The sequence below is a fragment of the Anopheles gambiae genome, chromosome X (genome assembly GCF_943734735.2).
Source record: "Anopheles gambiae chromosome X, idAnoGambNW_F1_1, whole genome shotgun sequence".
Taxonomy (NCBI): Eukaryota; Metazoa; Arthropoda; class Insecta; order Diptera; family Culicidae; genus Anopheles; species Anopheles gambiae.
In genome coordinates, this window is record NC_064600.1 from 23,037,297 (window position 1) to 23,061,365 (window position 24,069).

The 24,069-nt window shown below is 41.3% G+C and overlaps 1 protein-coding gene and 1 long non-coding RNA gene across 4 annotated transcripts in view; one reads left to right on the top strand and one right to left on the bottom strand.

Moving 5' to 3' along the window:
- Nucleotides 1–13,569: 13,569 nt before the first annotated feature.
- LOC1278673 (ubiquitin-conjugating enzyme E2 H) overlaps nucleotides 13,570–24,069 on the bottom strand; it is a 29,265-nt gene continuing 18,765 nt past the window's right edge. Inside the window, exons 3-4 of one of the 3 annotated variants that reach the window (XM_061641505.1) lie at nucleotides 15,003–15,073; nucleotides 13,570–14,471 (exon numbers count right to left, since the gene is read on the bottom strand). In XM_061641505.1, coding sequence (XP_061497489.1) covers nucleotides 13,853–14,401 — 549 coding nt within the window. In that variant the 5' untranslated portion in view covers nucleotides 14,402–14,471; nucleotides 15,003–15,073 and the 3' untranslated portion in view covers nucleotides 13,570–13,852. Of the gene's footprint in view, nucleotides 14,472–15,002; nucleotides 15,074–17,617; nucleotides 20,970–24,069 lie in introns of those variants that run through there. The other 2 variants (XM_318292.4, XR_009764587.1) reach the window with 2 other exon arrangements.
- On the top strand, nucleotides 16,977–17,642 carry LOC133391095 (uncharacterized). The gene is made up of 3 exons (XR_009764589.1): nucleotides 16,977–17,108; nucleotides 17,194–17,296; nucleotides 17,375–17,642. It is a non-coding gene; the product is annotated as an uncharacterized LOC133391095 (long non-coding RNA).

Sequence of the window (24,069 nt, forward strand, 5' to 3'; positions counted from 1 at the left end):
GCTTGTTCCTCGGACGAAAACGCAGGTGTGCTGTTTAATGAATGTGAATGCGACACCGGTGCGAAATGGACACGCGCACAATAGCAATGAACTCGGCATTCCCTCACAGGTGTTTCTCCAGTGCACGCCCTTGAAAGGCCTTCGTGCATCTCTGCGTTGCACGTTGTGTGCGAATGGTAAACTTTGTGCGTGCATTGAGCTGGCGCGCAGTTATTCTTTTCAATGGGCGTTTTATTTCATGAGCGCGGCAGTATTCTTTTCTCGATTTTGAAGGGAAGACGCTTATTCGCGTACTCGTTGATCGTTTTATCCATGCGATGTTTTCGCTGCTCCAAAACGATGTAATTCATCGCGTATAGAAGTATAACGCAGGCAGAGCACGGGATCAGCCGTGTCCAAGTTTTTAACCAGCGCGTTCTTGACAGTCCAAGCAAGCAATATTAGTAACAATAGGTCGAGGTAAACGTTGTACCGATTATCAGCGCCATATGTAAAAGCGAATGGCTGCTGCTGGCATTAAGCGCAAAAGGATCGAGTTCGTAATGGAACGATCGCGCACTTTTGTGGCAAACGCGCTTCGGACAACCGAAACGTGCTTAGACAACTGAAACGCGCTTGGACAACCGAAACTCGCAAGTCAACCGGACGTCCTCAGAAGACCACGGCGAAAGAAGACCGTAACATTGTTAATATATCGAAAACACACTGATCGCGAGGGCGGTGGTCCTGCTTATCACACCAAAAACCTAACCCAAAACACAAAAAAACTACTTACAAATCTATCCGAAACGACCTACTTGTGAAACAAACACACACATCAATACACATTCAAACATACATCCACACACACACACACACACACACACATACACACACACACACACAAACACATACAAACCACACATAAACTTGGCCCAACGGGTGCACGGTGCGTTAAAAAACCAATGCCCTATCTTTCTGTCCGATACTGTATCATCCGGACAAAAGGAGGCGCAAATTTCATTGACCCATTTTAGCAATTCATTTATTTTCATCTCGTCTGTGCTGTGATTTGCTGGAAGATAGACTGCAGCAATATATAAACGATGGATGCTTAGCTGAATGCAGATACATGTTACCTCGAGTGTCTGGGACAGCACATGTGTCAAGACAGCACGCGTGGACGATAGGGAAACACTGCATGCAATTAGAACACCACCCCCGCGAGAGTGAGAGCTATTGGTGGTAGCTCGGTCGCAACGGTAAACACGATACTCATCTCCAAACAAGAGAGAGGTGGGAATAGCCCAAGCGGAAATTTTCGGACGATAACTCATACATTCTCATAATTTGACAAGCATTATATGACTGTATGTTCCTTCTGAATAAAAAAAAAAAATATGACTGTATGTGTGGTTCTTCCATTCGAACCATTTCGATCGCCAAGCCAAGCGTTGAAGCAGGTTATGTGGTTTTCTTTTTGACTATTATGTTTAGTTTGCATTTAAATCAGTTGTATTCTTTGGTATCGTATCATTCATATAAACACCAATAATGTAAAAACAATTTAACCTCAAAATGTCTAACGCTAGACGTGCAATGAAGGTAGCAAATATGCCATTGCACGCGGTTGTGGTTAAGTGCCGAAAAAAGTCTGAATCTCGTACACTGTTTCGTTTGTCAAATCGTGCACGAAATGTCAATCGAAAACACAGTCGAAAAGGGATATTTTCATTCGCTTGGGAGAGGGATCAAGCCAGGTTTCAGTGAGTACCAATACATCGTATTCAGTCTCCATTACTGATAAACGGAACTCATCGGCTTTAGAGCGCAGACCACGCACATTTTGATAAAACTCGGTTATACGCGTCGCTTGATCGCTGGGTGCTTGGTGTAATGAAGTGTTAGTAGCCGGTATGGAAATGACGTATCTTATCGTAGATGGTGAGTGTATGATGAGTGTCTGTGTTGTCGAAGGGTTTGCTCGGACCGTGTGAGTACCATATGACTGCGCTGCTGTGGTGCGGTTACTTAGGAAAAAAATAAATAACAGGTAGTGGATAAGGGCCTTTCGGGGGTCGCCATAGTTGAGGGACTTTACGTCATTTTAAAACCGTTAACCAATGGTTTCCGCACACAAAGCATGACAAATAGAAAAGATTTCTTTGTTACTACGTGCATTTTTGCGTTTCTATTGATTTTATCGAAAAAATGAGATATATTAACAAAAAATTTGATAATTTGTTTATGCACAAAATTTAAAATCATGTGAGTAAGAGTTCTAATCTCACGTAAATTGTCCATGCGGCTCGTAGATAATGAGGAATTAATATGAAAATTGAAAAAATAATGATTTCATAGTTTTATCCTCAAAAATGTCGAAAAACAATAAATTATACAATTAATTTATGGAATTCAATAAAATAACACACTTAAATCTATGTTTTAATGTTAAATATGAACTCCCAAAGCCCAAAATATATTTTTAAAGAATATTTAATAGAGAAAAAGTGGTAGAAAAATGAAACAAACCATTTAAAAAAAGTGTAAACAATGTTTGAATCCTGGGGATCTTACGTCAAGTGACGAATTGTCAAAATGCTCTAGATTCCACCACCTGATATTTTTAAATCCACCTTCGTGTGGATGCAGGTGCACGAGATTCCTGAACTCTGTGTGGTTTCTCTTACTGCAAAATCGAATGCACAGAAAGCTGCGCTACAACACACCCAGACTAAAATTTAAAGGCCCCGAAACACAATATAAATACACCGGTTCGTAGCCGGTAAAATTAGCAGGAAAAATTGACTAACATCAAGCAAGCAACGGTGCTCCAGTGGGTAGAGGTTTCATTCGAGATACGACTCCATCGATATCGATGTGTGCGCTTTTCAATTTGGCTTAGATGAAACGTGCCTGAGCTTGTCTGGGGCCCCTATACTTTTTGCAGATGGTGCCGAAAACAGACAGCTGTTTTCACGCGAAAAATGGTATTCACATCTCAAGCCTGAGATCGTGGAGCGTGCCTGCTTTTAACGCAAAACCTTAAATTTACATTTTTTTTATGTCTTGGTGTGGATGGTCGGTGCACGAGCTCACCGAAAAAACGCGGAGACACTTGCTGCTAAAATCCAATCCACAGTATACAGAACATCACTCTACGTATAACCACCAAAGAAAAGCCGTTATAACAGCCACAAGCACACATCATACACAGACAAAAATTTAAAGGCCCCTACACAAAATTTCAATACACCGGCTCGTAGCCGGAGAAATTAGCAGGTAAAAATGACACCAAGCACGCGTCGCTTTAAAAAGCTTAGGAAGGTCGTTTAGTCAACGGTGATTCAATGGGTAGAGGTTTCATTCGAGAAACGATTAAATCGATGTGATTGTGTGCTCTCTTGGCTGGGATGACCGTCCTGTTCTTGTAAACAGGACCTCTGCTACCGCTTTGCGATTGTGTGCCGAAAGCAGACAGATGTTTCACACGAAAAATGGTATTCACATTCCTGACCTGGGATAGTGGAGTGTGTGTGTTTTTTAATGCAAAAACTAAAATTTTCTTTCTTGGTCCTAACCGACCACAGCAAGTTTGTGGACCTAAGAGAAGGGAAAAGGTTTAAGATAGAAGGTAGGGGGTGGTATGGAAATGCGCTAGGGGCCTATGGGCCATGTTCATTTTTATATGGTTTTTTATCGAATAGGGTAAGTGTACCAATTATGGCTGTAATATGTCATCAACATACCGATTTTACGCCTGTGAAAATAAGTATTGGATAAATTTTCAAACTTCTTTAAATTTTTTTGTAGCCTACAATGTGTAGAACACGAGAGTATTTTTTATTTTGACTCAATGTTTAGCGAAATAATAGAAAATTTCAATTTAAAATTGCATCTTAAGGTACCAATTGTGGCAATAGTGTTCCTAGCAATTCGCCATAGCTGTACCAATTGTGGCTGTATGCTAAAACTCGTGGATATTGAAACCAAAATTACTTTTTGAAATTGTTTTAACTGAAATCTAGTAATAATAAGTTCACTGCACCAATATAAGTATATAACCACCATTAAATACGTAAAATTAACAATTTAATATATCCGTTTTCTATCACTTGTTTTATTGATATCCACACTCAATTAATCACACAATTGATGGGGCTAATCCTAAAAAAATACGTACACCTTTCTGATGACACCGTACTTTGACACACACCTAACAATTCTTCATATCACCTGGAAACTATACCGAAGCCAACTACCGTTTCAGCGCGATACGAAGATAAGCACAAATCAGGGTGGTCTGTTTGAATTTGTTGAAATGAAGAATCGTAGCCATCATTCAATTATCTTCTGGCCAAGATACTTCTGGCCAAGACTAGCCCTAACTATCGATCAGGGAAGAACAAGAGCGCATTTGGCAATAAGCCAACACGAGCGGCTTCAGATTTCGCTTTCTTCGTATGAAAGTCATTCAAGGCTGTATTATTTTGGTGAAACTGATTCGATTTCATTCTACTGACTATTCCACTGATTACTGATTCATACACTTTACAAATAAATGATGCTTAAAACACATATTAACACTTAAGATTGCGAAAATAATGAGAAACCCGAGTTGTTCACATGTAAACTACGCGCTACGACTAAAACGACAGTGGTCAACAAAGCATCTGTGGTGTAATCGCTGGTGGCAATATGGCATAAATATGCTTGGAAGTCCGTGTCCCCAGCAGCACATCTATCGCTGTCGTGACTCCGACCTCAAAGGTTAGTCAGCAAGAAAGGTAGCGATAGGATAACGGAAGCGTTACAAACCGTTAGAACAGATAAGGGCACGAAGCGTAGCACACGAAGTATGGCACACGAAGCGTAGTACACGAAGCGTAGTACACGAAGCGTAGGGCCGAGCAAAGCAAGGTGCGTGAGAGCAAAGCAGGTGCGCATAAAAGTAGATGTTCGATCGGACGATCGCTCTCTTCTGAATTATCCTTCGAATTGTACGGTGCGAGTGCGGGAGAATACAATTGTACGGAGCGGTATTGTACGGTGTGCGTGAATAAAAGTTGTACGAAACCAACACATCCATAGCATACTGCGATATTTGGTACACCTAGGGTTAATTGTACCAATTATGGACGTGATTGATGTGTAGTCGTTAAATAACTAATATTTTGCACCAAAATGATGATTTTGAGATAAAACAATGGTTCTTCTTCTTCTTCTTTTGGCTCAACAACCGATGTCGGTCAAGGCCGGCCTGTACCCACTTGTGGGCTTGGCTTTCAGTGACTAATTGATTCCCCCCCATAGCAGGATAGTCAGTCCTACGTATGGCGGCGCGGTCTATATGGGGATTCAACCCATGACGGGCATGTTGTTAAGTCGTATGAGTTGACGACTGTACTACGAGACCGGCTAACTACAGATACAAATGTGTAAATGTGTGCGTTTACTTTCCGTCAGTGCGCTCAGTTTGATCTGCTCGCAGCGCTATGCTGATATCGGTGTCTCGCTTACACTGCTGCACCGAAAGTTCCTCTATGTGCTCTCATTCTTGCTACCATCCCAGGCTGCAAATGACAGCCCGAAAGACTAATACATGGTTGACGAGTTCACTTGCTTTTAATGCATTTTTGTTGACTATTTGGAATGAAATATTAAAGAAAATATTTAAAATTTGATTTGCCTTTCTTTTTTGAGCTCGAATTTCTTTAGATTTGGCAATCTGTACAAAACAACACGCTGTGGCAAACATTGATCGTGTTTCTTCTTCTGAAAGCTTCATCTTCTTCATGGTGGTATTTTGACCGCAGCCGATTGTTTACTTTCAGATGTCATATCGCACACAAATTGATAGCGAGCCATTGTTGAAGCCATATCTTGTAATTGAAGCGATTTGTGATTAAAAATAGTTTTTTCGTCGTTGTTTTCGTGGAAATCACTATGAATAAAAGTTTCTCGAAGCGGATCAAATATAATTCTTACTTGTATCGCCTCCGTGATCATTTGGAACATAAAAACCAGATAGATGACGGTGCCGGCCCTAGTGGAACTTCCAATGGTATGAGGTTTATTGCAATTATGTATTACCCCTACGGACAAAGAGCGGGTAATTTTTATCATGGTGTGCGTAAAAACCTAGAGTCAAGCCGATGGAAGATTTCCTAGGCTTAAAAATGGGGGCGGGAACGGGTACCACGGTTCTCTCCCGCTCCCATATAAAATACACGGCTTGTTGTTTGATAAATTTGGGTTTAAAAAAATTTTCATTTGCTGAAATAACGACAATATCTGGTATGTTAATGACAATCCAATTGTCAATAGAAATCCATAGAAAATTTCGATCACCAGCACGGTGAATCGGCAATTATGGCGCGTACCACAACATCAACTCTCACGTCGTTGATTTGTACCCCATTGTTAGTTAATAGGTTTATTTCTTCGATGAACTGCTTTAAAAAATGTTCGATGCTAGGTTTCTTTGTTCCGCTGGAAATTGAAACAATCATAACAGGAATTTCTGGCATGTTATGAATATTTATCAAAATCGGACAGAATTGTAAATTGTTGCTTTTAAATATCGGAAAACCATCGATGGATACATTAAGCAAGAGTGTGGTGTCCGAATTCAGAGATGTATTACTGCAAACAGACATTAATTAGTTTGTTTATGAAAAGTAAGACAGAAGCATTTTCATGAATGTACCTTAGCTTGTTCGTGAGACATTTCTGCACTTCGTAATACCAGTACTGACCACCTTCTACCGTCAGGATATCAGCCGAAATATTTCGATTGATTTTTAGTAGGGTTCTAGCGTCTTTAGGTAGGTTACAGGAACTCACTTTTCGAACTATATCCATCACTTGGGCAATTCGAGCCGAATTGAGACGAAACGTGTTTATTAATAATAGCAAATCAAAATTTCAATATTTTCTTTAATATTTCATTCCAAATAGTCAACAAATATGCATTAAAAGCAAGTGAACTCGTCAACCATGTATTATAATTAAGATGTATTGGTCTTTCGGGCTGTCATTTGCAGCCTGGGTTGCTACAGCTCAAGGATTCGCAGCGAGCAGCCGCACATGTGTCAGCCTACTAAACAGGATACTAAACAGGATACTACTGTGTCAGGATACTAAAAAAGGAAGCAGGCGATAAACTAATATATCAGTTGAATGAGAAGGATTAATACTGATAGGAACGGTTAATAATAATATTCAAAACAAAACTTGAATTACCCTTAAGAAAATATTTAATCAAGCAATTTGCTTGAAAGGACGAAAGAGCGTCAAGCGCAAGACAGGCCGGGCGAAACTGGAAAGTAAAGGAAGTTGGGGAAGACGGACGTCAGTCTTGTGGTTGATCAATTGAAGTAAGGTTGTGGGGAGGTTGAAAGCGAGGAAATAAAGAAAAAAGTTTAATAAAAGTGAAAAAAAAAATACATAAAAGTGAAGAAAAATGTCCATCGATCACGACAGCTTGGTGTTATGATTTTGCAAAGTGTTCAAGTGTTCAAGTGCGAATTGAAATAAAGCTGCGCGAATGATTCGTAATGCATGTTACAGGGTTTCCCACGATTTATTGATCAGTTCCCATGATTTTTTGGTGCGTTCCCACGATTTTTTTTATCGTTTCTCATAGATTTTTTATTCGTTCTCACAATTTATTGGCATTTTCCGATTGGATATCAATACAATTGGACCAACAAATTCTGGGAAACGACCAAAAAATCATGGGAACGCACCAAAAAAATATGGGAACCCACCAAAAATTGATGGGAACCAACCAATAAATCGTGGGAAACCCTGTATGTACATCGCGCTGCTTCATTTCGTACCTTTTTTACAGTACTCAACGTGTACAAAAGGATCTACGCAGATATTCGGCCACTTCAACGTTTGCGTCGATGATCGCTCCATTTCATGGAGTATGTAAATGATTTTATTTCATTTTAATATTATGTATGTAAATGCGTGAAATCGTGTAAAGTTATGTAAATGTTTCAATAATGTGATGAAAAAAAGGCAACACGAATGAAACTAACACAAGCACACGAAAGGATGCGCGATCCATGCATCCATTCACGGCGAATAACATAAACAACCCACGCCCGCACACGGCGAACATTAGATAGGCTAAAGCAATAAAACAGGCCAAACGAGCCAAAAAAAGATCGCGGTAAAAAATTCCATGCGAAACGAAGGATAAGACGGGAGGAAACTTTCATCCTAGGTCCTTGCGGAAAAAGAACGAGATAAGCGATCTAGGCAAAAGATAAGCGTAAAGCGTATCCCGAACAATCGGGTTAACCTAGAATGTAAAATAGATTATAAGGATTTTTTTAATTGTTAATAAAAACTTGCTATTTAGATCTCAAACTGAAAAGATCGGTGTGTCAGTGTCGGAAGTTCTTTTTTTCCTCGTCTTTAAAAGGTGGTACTGCCAGCGCATTGGCAACGGACCGGATCAATCGTCTGATCGAGCCAAAAAAGGTTTTGTAAACGCCTCGAAGAAATACAATTATTCTACGTCTCATTAATGTGGCAATAAAGTATTAAGTCAAATCCTTAAGACATAAAACCTAGTGTCGTGATTTCCGAAATATTTATTTTATTAATAACAACTTTTTATTTCATCCAATCGAGTAGTTGCGTCCATCCTCGCTAAGATCAATCACAAGACTGACCACCTCTCACTTCTCATCGAAAAGCCTCCTATTTGGAAACTTCCTTACGAATGGATGTATCGCCTCTCGCTATCTAACTCTCTCTGCGATTAGCCTGATTTTTATTTTGAATGCGCCGATACTTTTTGTTAATCGCTATTCTATCTTAACTGTTTTAATGTTTTTACTTAATAAACTTATATTTTTATGTTCTTATCTGATTATTTGATTATCATTAAATGTCTGTTACTTGCATTATTCAAATCTATGATATATATTTATTTTCCTTGCTGCTCTCGATCCCTACTCCTAGAACCTAGCTCCTAGCATAGAAGAAACACGAAAGGCTATCCGTCGGCTGGCACCAAAATAACAAAGCTCCCGGAACCGACGGAATTACAGCTAAACTGGTGAAGAATGGAGGTGCACGACTAGGTGCCATATACAAGAAAGAAGATAGGTTGGACTGCAACAACTACATATGTATTTCATTTCATTTCATTTCATTTCATTTCATTTCCACATATGTATTACGGTGTTTAATACCGCCTTTAAAATATTATCCCTGATCCTTCAGGATCCTTCAGTCCCGCACGTCGAAGAGATAGTCGGAAACTATCAAAGAGGATTCCGAAACGGAAAATCAACCACTGATCAGATCTTCACCATGCGGCAGATCTTCGAGACGATGAATGAATACAAACACGACACATACCATCTCTTCATAGACTTCAAAGCCGCATACGATAGCATAGCCAGGGTAAAACTGTACGACGCTATGAGCTCATTTGGAATCCCGGCCAAACTGATAAGGCTAGTTAGAATGACTATGACCAACGTCACATGCCAGGTGAGGGTGGATGGAAAACTCTCAGGACCTTTTGCTACCACCAAGGGTCTGCGCCAGGGGGACGGGCTTGCCTGTCTCCTTATCAACTTGGCGCTAGAGAGGGCCATCCGTGACTCGAGGGTGGAGACTACGGGAACCATCTTCTATAAGTCAACCCAGATCCTGGCATACGCTGATGATATAGACATCATTGGTCTGCGGCTCTCCTATGTAGCCTACCAAGGGATCGAGCAGGCGGCAGAGAACCTCGGATTGCAGATAAACGAGGCAAAGACCAAACTGATGGTGGCAACATCAGCGGGCCTACCAATAAATAATCAGAATCTACGTAGGCGTGATGTACAGATAGGTGAACGCACTTTTGAAGTCGTCCGAGAATTCACCTATTTGGGGTCAAAGGTCAGCAACGACAATAGCATGGAAGCTGAGTTGCGCCCAAAAATGCTGGCTGCCAACCGGTCATTCTATAGCCTGAAAAATTAGTTCAAATCAAAGAACCTGTCGCGACGGACGAAGCTGGGACTATATAGTACCTATATAGTTCCGGTACTCACATACGCCTCTGAGACATAGACACTATCCAAATCTGACGAAACCCTCTTAGCCACGTTCGAGAGGAGCATGCTCAGAAGGATACTTGGCCCCGTATGTGTGGAAGGACAATGGAGGAGCCGTTATATTGAACAGCTATACGAGATGTACGGCGACCTCACTGTCGTACAGCGTATAAAGCTCGCCAGGTTCCGGTGGGCTGGCCATGTTGTACGCATGGAAACGAACGACCCAGCCCGTAAAGTCGTTTTAGACCGTCCACAAGGACAGAGGAGGCGTGGTAGGCCCAAATTGAGGTGGCAAGATGGCGTGGAGGCGTCCGCCATTAAGGCCGGGATAACGGACAGGCAGACGAAGGCGCGAGACAGTGAGCGTTTTCGGACACTCCTGAGGCAGGCCAAGACCGCAAAGCGGTTGTAGCGCCGGATAAGTAAGTAAGTAAATAACGGATGTAAATAAATAGCTCGTCATTACAGCGGCTCCTCCATTGTCCTTCCACACATACGGGGCCAAGTATCCTTCTGAGCATGCTCCTCTCGAACGTGGCTAAGAGGGTTTCGTCAGATTTGGACAGTGTCCATGTCTCAGAGGCGTATGTGAGTACTGGTACTATATAGGTACTATATAGTCCAAGCTTCGTCCGTCGCGACAGGTTCTTTGAGGTGAACTGCTTTTTCAGGCTGTAGAATGACCGGTTGGCAGCCAGCATCCTTGCGCGCAACTCATCTTCCATACTGTTGTCGTTGCTGACCTTTGACCCAAGATAGGTGAATTCTGGGACGACTTCAAAAGTGCGATCACCTATCTGTACATCACGCCTACGTAGATTCTGATTATTTATTGGTAGGCCCACTGATGTTGCCACCATCAGTTTGGTCTTTGCCTCGTTTATCTGCAATCCGAGGTTCTCTGCCGCCTGCTCGATCCCTTGGTAGGCTACATAGGAGAGCCGCAGACCAATGATGTCTAAAGCATCAGCGTATGCCAGGATCTGGGTTGACTTATAAAAGATGGTTCCTGTAGTCTCCACCCTCGAATCGCGGATGGCCCTCTCTAGCGCCAAGTTGAATAGGAGACAGGCAATCCCGTCTCCCTGGCGCAGACCTTTGGTGGTAGCAAAAGGTCCTGAGAGTTTTCCATCCACCCTCACCTGGCATGTGACGTTGGTCATAGTCATTCTAACTAGCCTTATCAGTTTGGCCGGGATTCCAAATGAGCTCATAGCGTCGTACAGTTTTACCCTTGCTATGCTATCGTATGCGGCTTTGAAGTCTATGAAGAGATGGTATGTGTCGTTTCTGTATTCAGCCATCTTCTCCAAGATCTGCCGCAAGATCTGATCAGTGGTAGATTTTCCGTTTCGGAATCCTCTTTGATAGTTTCCTACTATCTCTTCAACGTGCGGGACAAGGCGATCCTGAAGGATCAGGGAGAATATTTTATAGGCGGTATTCAACACTGTAATACCCCTGTAGTTGTTGCAGTCCAACCTGTCTCCCTTCTTGTATACGGGGTAGATGATGCCGAGATTCCAATCACAAGGCATCGATTCGCTATCCCACACCTCAGTAACTATTTGATGAATCTCGTTTTCTAGTCGTGCACCTCCATTCTTGACCAGTTCAGCTGCAATTCCGTCGGTTTCGGGTGCCTTGTTATTTTTCAGCCGACGGATAGCCTTTCGTGTTTCTTCTATGCTAGGTGGCAGTAGCATGACACTATCTGCTAGTGGCGCTTCTAGCTGTTCGTTTAACTGGTCGTTGAGTAATTCATCAAAGTACTGAGCCCACCGCGAGAGGACCTCTGGCTGGTTACTGACCAGATCTCCATCCTTGTGGCGACAGCAGGTTACCTTAGGTACAACGTTGTTTCGGTGACCTGCTATCGCTTGGTAAAACTTTCGTGTCGGTCCGTACGCCTCTCTGGTTTGCTCGAGTTCCCGCATGTTTTGCTCTTCCAAAGCATGCTTCTTGGAGCGGTGAACTCGTTTCTCTTCGCGTCTGAGCCGTGAATATTCCTCTGCGCATGCCCGCGTTCTATGCCGTTGCTGCATTGCTCGGTATGCAGTATTCTTACGTTCGGTCACTTGTCTGCATTCATCGTCGAAACAGCCAGATTTGGTGTAGCCACGACGTGGTGGGAGTATATTTCTTGCACAGTTTATTATTTTTGTTTTTAGAGCGTTCCACCTCTCGCTCGTAGTTTCATATCTGTTTTCTGGTAGTTGAGACTCTTCTAAAGCGGCTTTGAATTCCTGTTGGACAGTAATGTCCCTTAGAGAGTCCGTGTTGAGCCGAGGCTGCGTGTTTTCTCCGCATTGGCGCGGGGGCAGGCGATTCTACAACATATCACTAAGCCAACCAAGTAGTGATCGGAATCGATATTGGCTCCTCGATATGTTCTGACTTTTAACAGACTCGACTATATTCGGCGGCTTATTAACACGTGGTCGATCTGGTTGAAGGATTCTCTATCCGGGTGCGCCCCATCATTTTGTGGATGTCCCTCCACGCAAATTTGGTACTTCCTACAACCAGATTGTTCGCTGCGGCGAACTGGACCAATCTACTACCATTATCGTTACTGTGCTTTTTGTGTTTCGGACTGGTGCACAATTGACGATATGAAGGACACACGCGGCTCTTCTGTATCAACCACTTATATTCTAATATCAATAACATATATGCTACAAGACTGTTGTGTGTGTCGGGTCGCGGCCTATGATCGAGTGCCGACCCTCGGTAGCCCGATCGCTCCCGAAGCCCTTAACGGCCATTCAGACGTCGGATCCTGTCAGTTGCACGACGGCATCGAGTCGCGGTTACACTGCACCGTTTCTGTACACAACAGTGCTCATGCAGACTGTGACAGCCAGTGTATTGGCGGTACATTGGCTCCCTACCTTGGCTCCTTGGTAAAAAAACGAGAAGGATAATTGAGTGTTTCTAATAGACTGATGTACACAAAGGTTATCCGTGTAAAAAAATATTCGACCGCATGTCCTCGGCGCGGACCAGTGTGTTTCGAGAAATGTGCCGCAGATTCAGCATTCAGTGTGAAACCCTGTAAGGCCGTTCCACATTGAGCGCGATTGCAAACGCGATTGCATCTGCAAGGCTACCACTGCTGCCAGTTTGTTGCAAAACTGTCCAAGTCGGCGCAATCGAAGCGCAACCGTGTGGTAAAATATAAAACCAACTTTTTTTGTTACGCATAATTTGATGATAAATTAATTGAAACAATTTCATCCTTTTTTTAATTTAACGCATTATTTTTAATTTGATTTTTTTTTTATTTTTCACCAAGAATATTTCAATTGCAAATAGTGGTTAAAACTATTGCACCCAAATTGAGCGCAATTGCACCTATCAAAATGGGTGTCGAATCGTGTTTGCAGTCGCAATTGTGCTTTGATCGTGCTTTGAAACGGCTTTTAGTACTGTTCATGAGTGCGTCTTGATGACGGATTGGAGAATGTTTCTTTCATAGAAAACAGCTGGAATGTAGTGCGATAAATCCGGTTAGAAATATACTCTTTTTACTATTTTTAATTCAGTATTTCACACACGTAACTACATTTAAGAACTAATGAACGCTACTATGAAAGAATAGTTTTGAAATTTTATTTCTAATCTTCACAGAAAAATTATTATGATCGAGAAAATAATAACCTTGCTAATATGTAATGTACCTCGCATAGCTAACAAGTGACAGATTCCAAAAACATGAATAATAGTTGATTTTTAGGGAAAATTACATTACTAACACTTCTACTAGCTCTGTGTAATGATAGCCGACGTTATAACTCCATATCCTGTGCCTCGTCTTCGCTGAAGTCAGACATGCTGCTTTCACTATCAGAACTTTCTGTTGGATCTTGTTCCCGCAGAGCTTCTTCAGTAGCGTATCTTCTGACATAATCAGCTACTTTCTTGCGATATTCTTCAGGTTTATGCAGGTACATTGCAGCTGCATCACCGTTCAGAGGGTCTACTGGATTAGGATACGTAAGTAGTTGGGGTAAGAACGACTCAAAAATATTGGACAAATCATATAAGGCTGTCCAAGCTTGATTGATAACGTCCAGACAAACTGTTCCTGATACTTCGTCAATATTTGGGTGGTAGATTTTGTTGATAAATCCGATGCTTGGTGATTTAAACGGGTAATGTTCTGGTAAATGAACACGTACTTTCCATACACCTCCTTCGTATGGCGTGCCTCGTGGACCAAAAAATTTTACACAAAATTCATTCAAACCACCAAGAATAGTGACTTCGTGTTTACTTTCTATCAATTTGATGACATCTGTGTCCATACGGCGTTTGCCTGCACTTGGAGAAGACATGTTGAGTGCCGCAGGGTAATGTTTGGTTTCCAATAACGTTGTTCTATTTAGCACGAATGCTAATATATCCCTGGAAAAAATAGAGAAAACACAAATATATATTAGTAAAATAATGTTAAAATTATTTAAGATAATCTAAAAACACATGTCATGTTTAACGAATGAAACGAATGCCCATATATCCCTGAAAAAAATACATGAAGAAAACACGAAGATACAATACTATATTATTGTTGCTGCTCAAGCTTAAGCTGTCGGGAACGCGGAAATTTAACCACACAGATTATTTAAGCCATGGTCTACGTGTGTACAGGCGGTCCCCGAGATACACGGTACCTCTTATACGCGGATTCGGAGATACGCGGTTTTCCAAATTTGACTTTTTTTTGAGCAAATTGTACTGATTTAACATATCCATTGTAAATTGCCGAATAATTTCCGTTTTGATCGAATGTTAAAAACTATTTCAAAAGGTTTAAAACTGTTATATTAAGTCAGAATCATATCAAAATATAGATAAAGTGACTAAAACCACCCCCTTCTTGCAAAATTACACGAAAATTATAGATATTTTAACTAGAAATCACGAGATTCGACTTACGCGGAAATTCGAAATACGTAGTATCTTGCGGCCGTTTTCGGTCCCCATTAACCGTGTATCTCGGTGACCGCCTGTAATTAAGTTTAACATAAGGTTATCAACACTCTCATCACTCTCATTTACTCCATTTTCAACTAAATGATGGAAAAAAATATTTTAAAGAAGTGTTAAATCCGTTTGTTTACACTCACTCCGACCGCCGGTAGCTTCGTCCAACTGTCGAACACACAGATACTAGAACAAAAATGTCACGAAACCTTCATCGATTCGAATGGCGAAAACGATACCATTGTTTTTCCCGCTCGACTCGAGTGCTTCCGACGGAATCGAATGTCATTCGAGTAAAATAATAGGCCTGTTTGTCTTTCTGCGTTATACGTATCGATAACGCATGTGGTGTTAGTGTTCCGATCGTGTGCGATACCAATGCTGTTGTGGGCAACCGTGCCGACCCCTGGACTTGTCGTGGCAGTTGCGCTGCCACCGGTCAACGTCCAAGAGGACGAGAGGGTGTCACGCACACTGTCGAACACACTAAGCAGCGCTTACTGTGGCTTACTGTGTGCCGAGCGCCGCACGATTAGAGTGTGTTAGCGAGCCGATCGAGCAGGAGCTCTCGGCAGGGACGCTCGGTGCGGCTGGTTCGCGGCCACTGCACTTGTAAATTTTAAAGTGTTTACTGTGTGTGTCAATTATGTTTTATTTATTATTGTACGTCTCATTAGTATGGCGCTAAAGTATTAAGTGACCTTAAGACCTTAAGACACAACAAATGCGTAACCTTAACGGCCAAGCTACACGTACCGGACGACATCGGACGATGCCATAAAACGTAGGACCGCAGACAAGAGATTCGCGTCGGGCCGGGCCGTGTCGGATCACAGCGGGCCGATTTTGTATGGGATTTGACAGTTGGCGTTAACGGATTTATGGCATCGTCCGATGTCGTCCGGTACGTGTAGCTTGGCCGTAAGACACAACAAATGAGTACGAAAACGGCGCTGTGTCCCGATCGGTCGTTCCCCGCCATGCAATTGACAGCGATTTGCGAGGGCGTGCGAGGGCTCGCACGCTATACAAGTTCACAGCCCCAGAGCCCTCGCATTAAAGAGCATGCGAGCCTAGGAAGTTTTTTTCGCCCCTTGTTTTGGCAGTTATAATTATAGCACCCCGAGAGCAGGTATAACAGTGTGATTTTTAGCAAACGGAACACCTGAATTTTGACATATTGTTTTGCAAAAATCCACAAAAATTGGTAAAGTGATCTTTTCGACGAACAACACCGCAAATTAAAATATATTAATAAAAAACAAACATTAGCTGGCATCGCGAAAGAATTGGTTTAAAATTAACAGTCGTTAAAAATTGCTAGAATTTGGCATCGCGAACGCATTGAGTTCATTTGTTAATTTTAACGACTGGTCCTATGCCGCCGTTAAACAAAAGACTGTCAAGAGCGTAAATCAACAGTCGTTTAATTATACCGCTCGATTTTTTTCCCAGTGTTTGCCTAAATGCGATATCGAGCAGTCGTTAACTGTTTTGACGATCGTTTATTTTAACAGTAATTAACAACAAATGAACTCAGATAAACCAAAATGAACTTTAAACGACTGTTAAAAAGAGTTCATTTATTCGCGATGCTGGCTATTGTTTTCAAATACCATAAGATTTCGAGCAGATCCCAAGTAGCAACCGAAGCTTTTTTCTCCCAGTTTCAACCCCCTCATGTCCACAAACTGCCTTCGCTTACTATTCCTATCCCATTTCTACATTCCACAAAGTTTGTTGCGTTCTCGCTCATCAGGGTGTTAGTCAATTCTCTCTTGCCACACGAAGAGAATTCTCCTGCACACTTCGTGTGTTGGATTCTACCCATCCCTGTTGAACACACGTCATTTTATTCCATCGCACTCATCAGGGTGTTTGCTCTTTTCCATCCAAGCCAAAGAGCGACTTCAGTGTGCTCTGAACCGTGGATGTGAGAGTGTGTGTTTGTGTGTTGCGTGAACTATTTTTCCTGCGTGAAACACTTTCCATACTGCGCCATCCGCGGTGTTCTTTCTGCTTCATCGGAGGACGAATTTTTATCATCTAATTGTTTGGGTAAGTGTCCTTTTCTAAGTGTCTAGTGCTATGTGACATTTATTCTAATTCTAATTTTATTCTAATATGTTTTGCATATTACAAGTTTCAGATGTGTGCTGCTACCGCTAGCTGTTCCTCAAACTACTTAAAAAGTGTGACACTGTGTGCACAGGCGTTCAAGTTTCAATTGATCCTCAAGCACAAAGGTAAGTTTGTCACATCTTTAAATGAAGTGTAATCTTTTTAACAAAGTGTGTCTATCAATTGTGTATTTTCATCAACAGCCTTCATACAACACCGCGGTTGAGGCGCGCCAAATCTGATGACATCTTTCCTGAACCAAGCAGGCTGAACACGCGCACCACCACGGGCTCTAGCGCGGTGTGAAGAGGGAAGAAGAAAAGACAGAATTGGAAACAGCCGCACCAGGCTTCCAACCACCGTGTGTGTGTATGTAAGTATGTGAGAACACATGTGTGAATCCTCTTGTGGGAACTGCAAAAAGAAGAGAATAAAGAGTGTGAAGCAGCTAGACTGCCGCAACCAAATCAAGAGAGTGAATTCTCATTTCAATCCGAAAAACTGGGAGAGAGTGATGGCATGCGAGAGAGAATAAAACTAGAAACACGAGAGAGGACACGAAGCGCTTTCGGGTTTTTTTCGCCTTCGCGCATATTTTGCTTTATGCGCGCGAAAAAGTGAGCCTTGATCAGCGCGATGGCTCCCATACAAAGGCCTTCGGCTTTGCTATCTGGGATGATACCACTCGCAACCCTCGCAATGTTTAACGGGTCGTTTAAGTTTGTACCCAGCTGCCAAAAGCCGAATATTTTACATTGACCTTTCGCTTTTTCTATCTGTCTCTCGCTTTAATTTGAGTGATTCTCCCTTCGTGAGTATCCACAGCCCCCTCGTGTGGTTATTGTTGTTGGAAGTTGAAACCGAAACCCCTTCGTGTGCTGCCAAAATCAGACGAAGAACGAAATCGAGTGGCACAATCGAAAGATTGCAAAAATGTTGAAAGAATGTGCTGTGACAATAACACACACGCACGCACTTGGCGACACACGAAATCTGGTACGATACCGGACTTTAGTAGAGCAAGTACACACATGCACACATTTGGCCATACCTGCGCTCTGTTCTACACACTTAAAAATATTTCACGAACTCGGTTAAAAATACTGCCGAAATCCGTCAGCTCTTTCGATTCTTGCTGATATGCTGATTCAGAAATAAAATCTGCGAAAAGGGGGAGGGGGCTATTAAAACGAAGGTTCGGGCCGACTTCCGTTCGGGCTCGCTTCGGCTTCGGATTACTTCGGGTGCTGAATTATTTCGCCAACGCAGTTTGCAAATCAGCTTCTAACACAGCGGATCTCTTAGTGCTGGTGACCGTTGGGAAGTGTTTTTTTACTCGTCAAGTGTGTATACAGGTAAGCGAAACCCTTGTCCTTACAAACCGTTGTTTTTGGAGCTCTCGCATGATAGAGATAGACAGGTGACACCCTAAGAGACATTTGCTCGAAACTGTTTTCCCATATCTGCTCGATTAGTACTCGATACGCTTGAAATTGTGGATTTGTGTATGATCAAGTGTGTTGAAAGCGCCAAGAATGAGCGAGCTCATTTTTCACTAATAGCACTGGGTTTTTGATGAAAAACAAAAGCTAATTTTGTGTGACGTTATTCTATAAAAATGGATATTGTTGAGGAAATCGTATTCCGTTTAGCATACGTGCGCGCGAGAGAAAGAGAAGGAGAGAGAGGGAACTTAATCGTGTCCCCGTGCGCTGCTCGACGAGAGAGCGCAACGCGCTGACCGAGAGAATTCTTATCAGACCAAACAGTCGCGTTCTGAACTCTGACCCGATCAGTAGCGTTCTGATCCCCGTACCAACAAGTCGCGTTCTGCACTCTGACCCGATCAGTAGCGTTCTGATCCCCATACCAACAGGTCGCGTTTTGACCTCAGACCCAAAAAGTTGCGTTCTGACCAATCTGTTCTAAAGTGAAATAAACTTGTGAATTAACAACATCTTACAAACATATACAGTGTTCGGACAATTAAAAGTGCATATCACATCTAACCCCAAATCCCCTATAGATATTATTTAAGTATAAAATGGGAACATGACCAACTGTTACGATAGAAAACATCGTTTCCGAGCGAATCTAGAAGAAAGTAACGAAAAAGCCGCATCACAGTTGATTTTAAAGGACTTTTTCTGAATTCCCTTAAACTGGTGCAGTTTAAGGGAAGTTTAAGGCTCCAGTTTAAGGCGGCGCTCTAGCAGCAATCGAACACGACATCCGACACGAACAAACCCATATAATCATATGGAGGTGCACTGTCAGACACAAACAAACAAACAAGACAAACATGTCAAATCCCATACATTTTTCATGTTCGATGTCGTGTTCGATTGGTGCTAGAGCGCCGGGTAAGGGGATTTGCTCGAATTCCCGATTATTCGTGCTCGAAAATGTCAATTGGGACATGACCGTCCACAGCCTGTTCAAAACACACGAAGCTCAACCGAAGTCATACAAAAATCGAGAAATGCCTGGACGTGCTGTGGGCATGTCCTCCACGTCCAGATAACGTTTTTGACAGAGATTCTCGTTTATCAAAGTTACCACGTTGTAAATATCTTATTAGTATTTGTATAGGTTATTAGATATAGCGTTAAGTAGTATTGCGTTGATAGTGTTAGATCTAATTAGAAGTATGCGTGAAACACATATGTAATGGATATTTTTGGTAGAATAAACTCAGTCTGTAAGCAACCTCCGAAGAGAAGCGACTAGACTCGATAACTGGCGCCCGAATTAAAAGAAAAAAATTAGTAAACGTATAAGCTCCTAGTACTGGAGTGAAGCTACCTATAGCTGTCTTTGTTCAACCAGAGAATACGACATCCAGCCTTAGAGCTATTGATTTGCGGTGTTGTAGCGCGAATAGGTGCACTAATTTATTCATCGTGAAAGACCGTTCGATCATTATTTTTTTTTTTGTAATCTACGTCTATCTAGTTAGAATCTAGTTAGAAAAAAGATGAAGAAATGAAATTCTTCATATAAATGGGACAGGTCCCTGACATCCTTAAAATGTTGCCGGAATTTGACGGTAACCCGAAACATCTCAACACCTGGGTTGAGGATGTCGACGGAATATACAACTACTATTCCGCATTTGCAAATTGCCCGACGCAATTTGGAATAATAGAACGTACAGTGCATAGAAAAATAATTGGTGCGGCATCGGACGCTTTACATGCCAGTAATGTAGGATTTGATTGGTCAGCAATCAAAGAAGTGTTGGTGAAGAAGTTCAGTGATCGTCGTGATTTGATGAGTTTCGATTACGAACTTACTACAATTAAGCGTAAGAACTATGAAAATATCGAATTATACTTCGGTAGAGTGAACGAACTTCTTACATTTATTACAAACCACATTCAAAATAATGTTAAGTATAATTCTCCTAACCATGCGTTTTTAGATTATTTTAAAGATAAAGCCATAGATAGTTGTATAAGGGGATTAAATAGTGACTTAGGAATATTAGTTAAAACAGCTACGCCAGACAGCTTGAATAAGGCATATGAACTTTGTGTAGAGCTCGAAAAATTACGAAAAGGTACATCGGCACAAGGTTTCCTACCAACACAAAAGTTCCCTCCGAAACAAAAACCGCACGTACCAATACCGAGCGAAACGCACACGCGTCAAGAGCCGATGGAAGTAGATCGTACGATGCGTAAACATTTGCATTATCAAAACCGGCCGGCTCAAGCTTACGCTCACCAAGAGAATGATAGCACGGCAGCTCAGTGTAGCCCAACTTTTTTTGGGACAGGCTCCAATACCAACAGCCTGCCAAGGTAAAAAACAGTGGGTTAGTGTTGCCGTTTATTAAAGTGCCTACAGAACATGGTTTTATTAAACTCCTAGTCGATAGTGGTGCAAATATAAACATTATTTCGGAGACGTGGGCAAATGTGATAGGCAGTGAAACAGTTAGAAGTAAAACAAAACAGTTTAAAAGTGTTGCCGGGATAGGAAGTGCTTCGCAAGTAGTTTTTCTTTAAATTTTCTCTCCAGTGCTAGAAACAAAATATAAATTTGTGGTGTACAACTTTCACGACTTTTTTGATGGCATAATTGGGACTGAAATAGTATTTGCACACAATATCAATTTAATTACACGTGCCCGAGAGATCGAACTCACAAAGCCGGACAATAGCAAGTATAAAATACCACTGCATTTCTATTATCCGAAAAAAATGTGGCGTGAGTATAGTAGTGTGACAATCGATCAGATACTTGACGTAGAACCTAACACACACATCGCACACCTAACAGAAGAGCGAGAATCTCTCGTTACAGTTCTTAACCAACACAGTCATGCTTTTCACGATACAGACTCAAAGCTGACGTGTACCACTAATGTCGAATAAGAACCACAGATGATGCACCGGTGTACCAAAAAAGCTATCCCTACCCCGTCGCTTATAAAAACGAAGTGGAACAGCAAATTTCAAAGATGTTAGCGGACGGTATTATTCGTCCTTCACGATCCGCCTGGAACTCGCCACTTTGGGTCGTTCAAAAAAAAGGAAACAGTGAATGTTCTGACGGAGAGAAAAAGTTACGATTAGTGATCGATTATAGGCGTCTTAATCAGAAAACCATCTCCGAAAAATACCCTATCCCAGACATACAAAATATTCTTGACCAGTTAGGTGGGAATAAATATTTCACTACACTCGACCTTGCTTCTAGTTTCCATCAAATTAAGGTCAATGATCTCGACATAGAAAAAACAGCATTCTCTGTTAATAGCGGAAAGTATGAGTTTTTACGAATGCCATTTGGCTTGAAAAATGCGCCAGCCATTTTCCAACGTGCAATAGACGATGTGTTTCGTGAACACATAGGCAAAATTTGCTATGTCTACATAGACGATCTTGTGGTTTTTGGACGCAATTTAACCGAACATATCCACAACTTAAAAGTAATTTTGTCCACTTTGGAAGAAGCGAATCTTAAAATTCAGCTACAAAAATCGAAATTTCTTTGTCAAAGTGTGGAATATCTCGGTTATATAATTACGTTGGATGGAATAAGACCTAACCAAGCTAAGATATTGACCATAAAAAACTGGCCAAAACCAACTAACACAAAGGAATTAAGAAGTTTTTTAGGCATGGTCGGCTACTATCGACGGTTTATCAAAGGGTATGCTGATCTAACTAAACCCTTGTCTAACCATTTACGAGGAAAAAATAATTCTGATTCTTCACCAATCGAACTTACATCAGAAGAGTTAAAATGTTTCGAAAGTATGAAACAGGTAATATCGGGAAACGATATTCTTACGTATTCAGACTTTGACAAACCCTTTCTGATAACAACTGATGCCTCTAACTACGCCATAGGCGCCGTGCTCAGTCAAGGTGAAGGGGGGAAGTGGGGAAGGATAAACCAATACATTTTGCCTCGCGAACGCTTAACAAAAGAGAAGAAAATTTTTCAGCGACTGAAAAAGAGATGTTAGCAATTTATTGGTCGCTGAAAGTTTTTCGTAACTACATCTACGGTCAAAAGTTTAAAATCATAACAGACCATCAGCCTCTAACATTTTCACTATCGTCAAAAAACGTCAATACCAAACTAAAGCGCTGGAAATCTTACTTAGAGGAACACGACTACGAAATGGTGCATACACCTGGTAAAAATAACGTGGTTGCTGACGCGCTAAGTCGCGTTCAGATATTTAGCCTAACGTCAACTCAGCATTCTGCTGAAGAAGACAGCTCAGACATGATTGAATGTACAGAAGCTCCTCTTAACGCTTTCAAGCTTCAAATAGTGTTAGAGAAGGATGCTAATGAGGATATTCTAGTTTCCTATCCTTTTCCCGGGTTCAAAAAAGTAATAATTAGAATGCACAATTTTACAGAACAGTCTCTTACGGATATTATTAGGAAATACTTCATTCCTAATAAATTAACCGGTTTGAATTGTTCAGAAGAAATCCTAGGAAAATTTCAAAATATCTTCAAAGAATATTCAAGCACAAAAATGTATAAGATACGTTTCACGCAAAATATTTTGAAGGATATTACGAACACAGAAGAACAAGAAAACATTATACAAGTTGAACACGAAAGGGCCCATCGAGGCATAGAGGAAAACAAACGTAAAATTTTGAGGAAATTTTATTTTCCCAAAATTACACAAAAAATTAGAAATTTCATTAAAGTTTGCGATGCGTGCAATACATGCAAATATGATAGGCGCCCATTGAAAGTACAATTGCAGGAAACCCCTATACCAAACCATCCTTTTGAGATTTTGCACTTGGACCTATACCAGATAGACGGGGAAAGCTTTCTTTCAAGAGTTGATAAATTTTCGAAATTTGGAAGAATGATCCCCAGTAAATCAAAACAAACGATTCATATTCGAAAAGCTTTCGAACAAACAATTACATCATATATAATCCCATCTATTGTAGTAACGGATAACGAGAAATCGTTTCTATCAGCAGAAATTCGAGGGATAATGCTAGACCTTAATATAACAGCTTACATCACACCAAGCAATAAATCTGAGGTTAATGGTCAAGTAGAACGCTTCCATTCTACGATTACCGAAATGTATCGCATACAAAAACGTCTGCAACCTAACTACTCAACTAAAGGCGATAGTAGTAGGAAAATACAACGACACTATACATAGTGTAACTAAGAAAACTCCAAAAGAAATCCTTTTAGGTATTTCTCAAAATCCAGCATCCGTTGAAGAAATTGACGAAGTTAGAAATAGGATATATGATGAGGTAATTGTACAATTGAAACAAGCTAAAATCAAGCAACTAAAAACTCATAATAAACTAAGGCAAGTACCTCCGCATTTAGAAGTAGGGCAAGAAATCTATGTAAAAGATAAAGTCTTCAAGGGGAAAGAA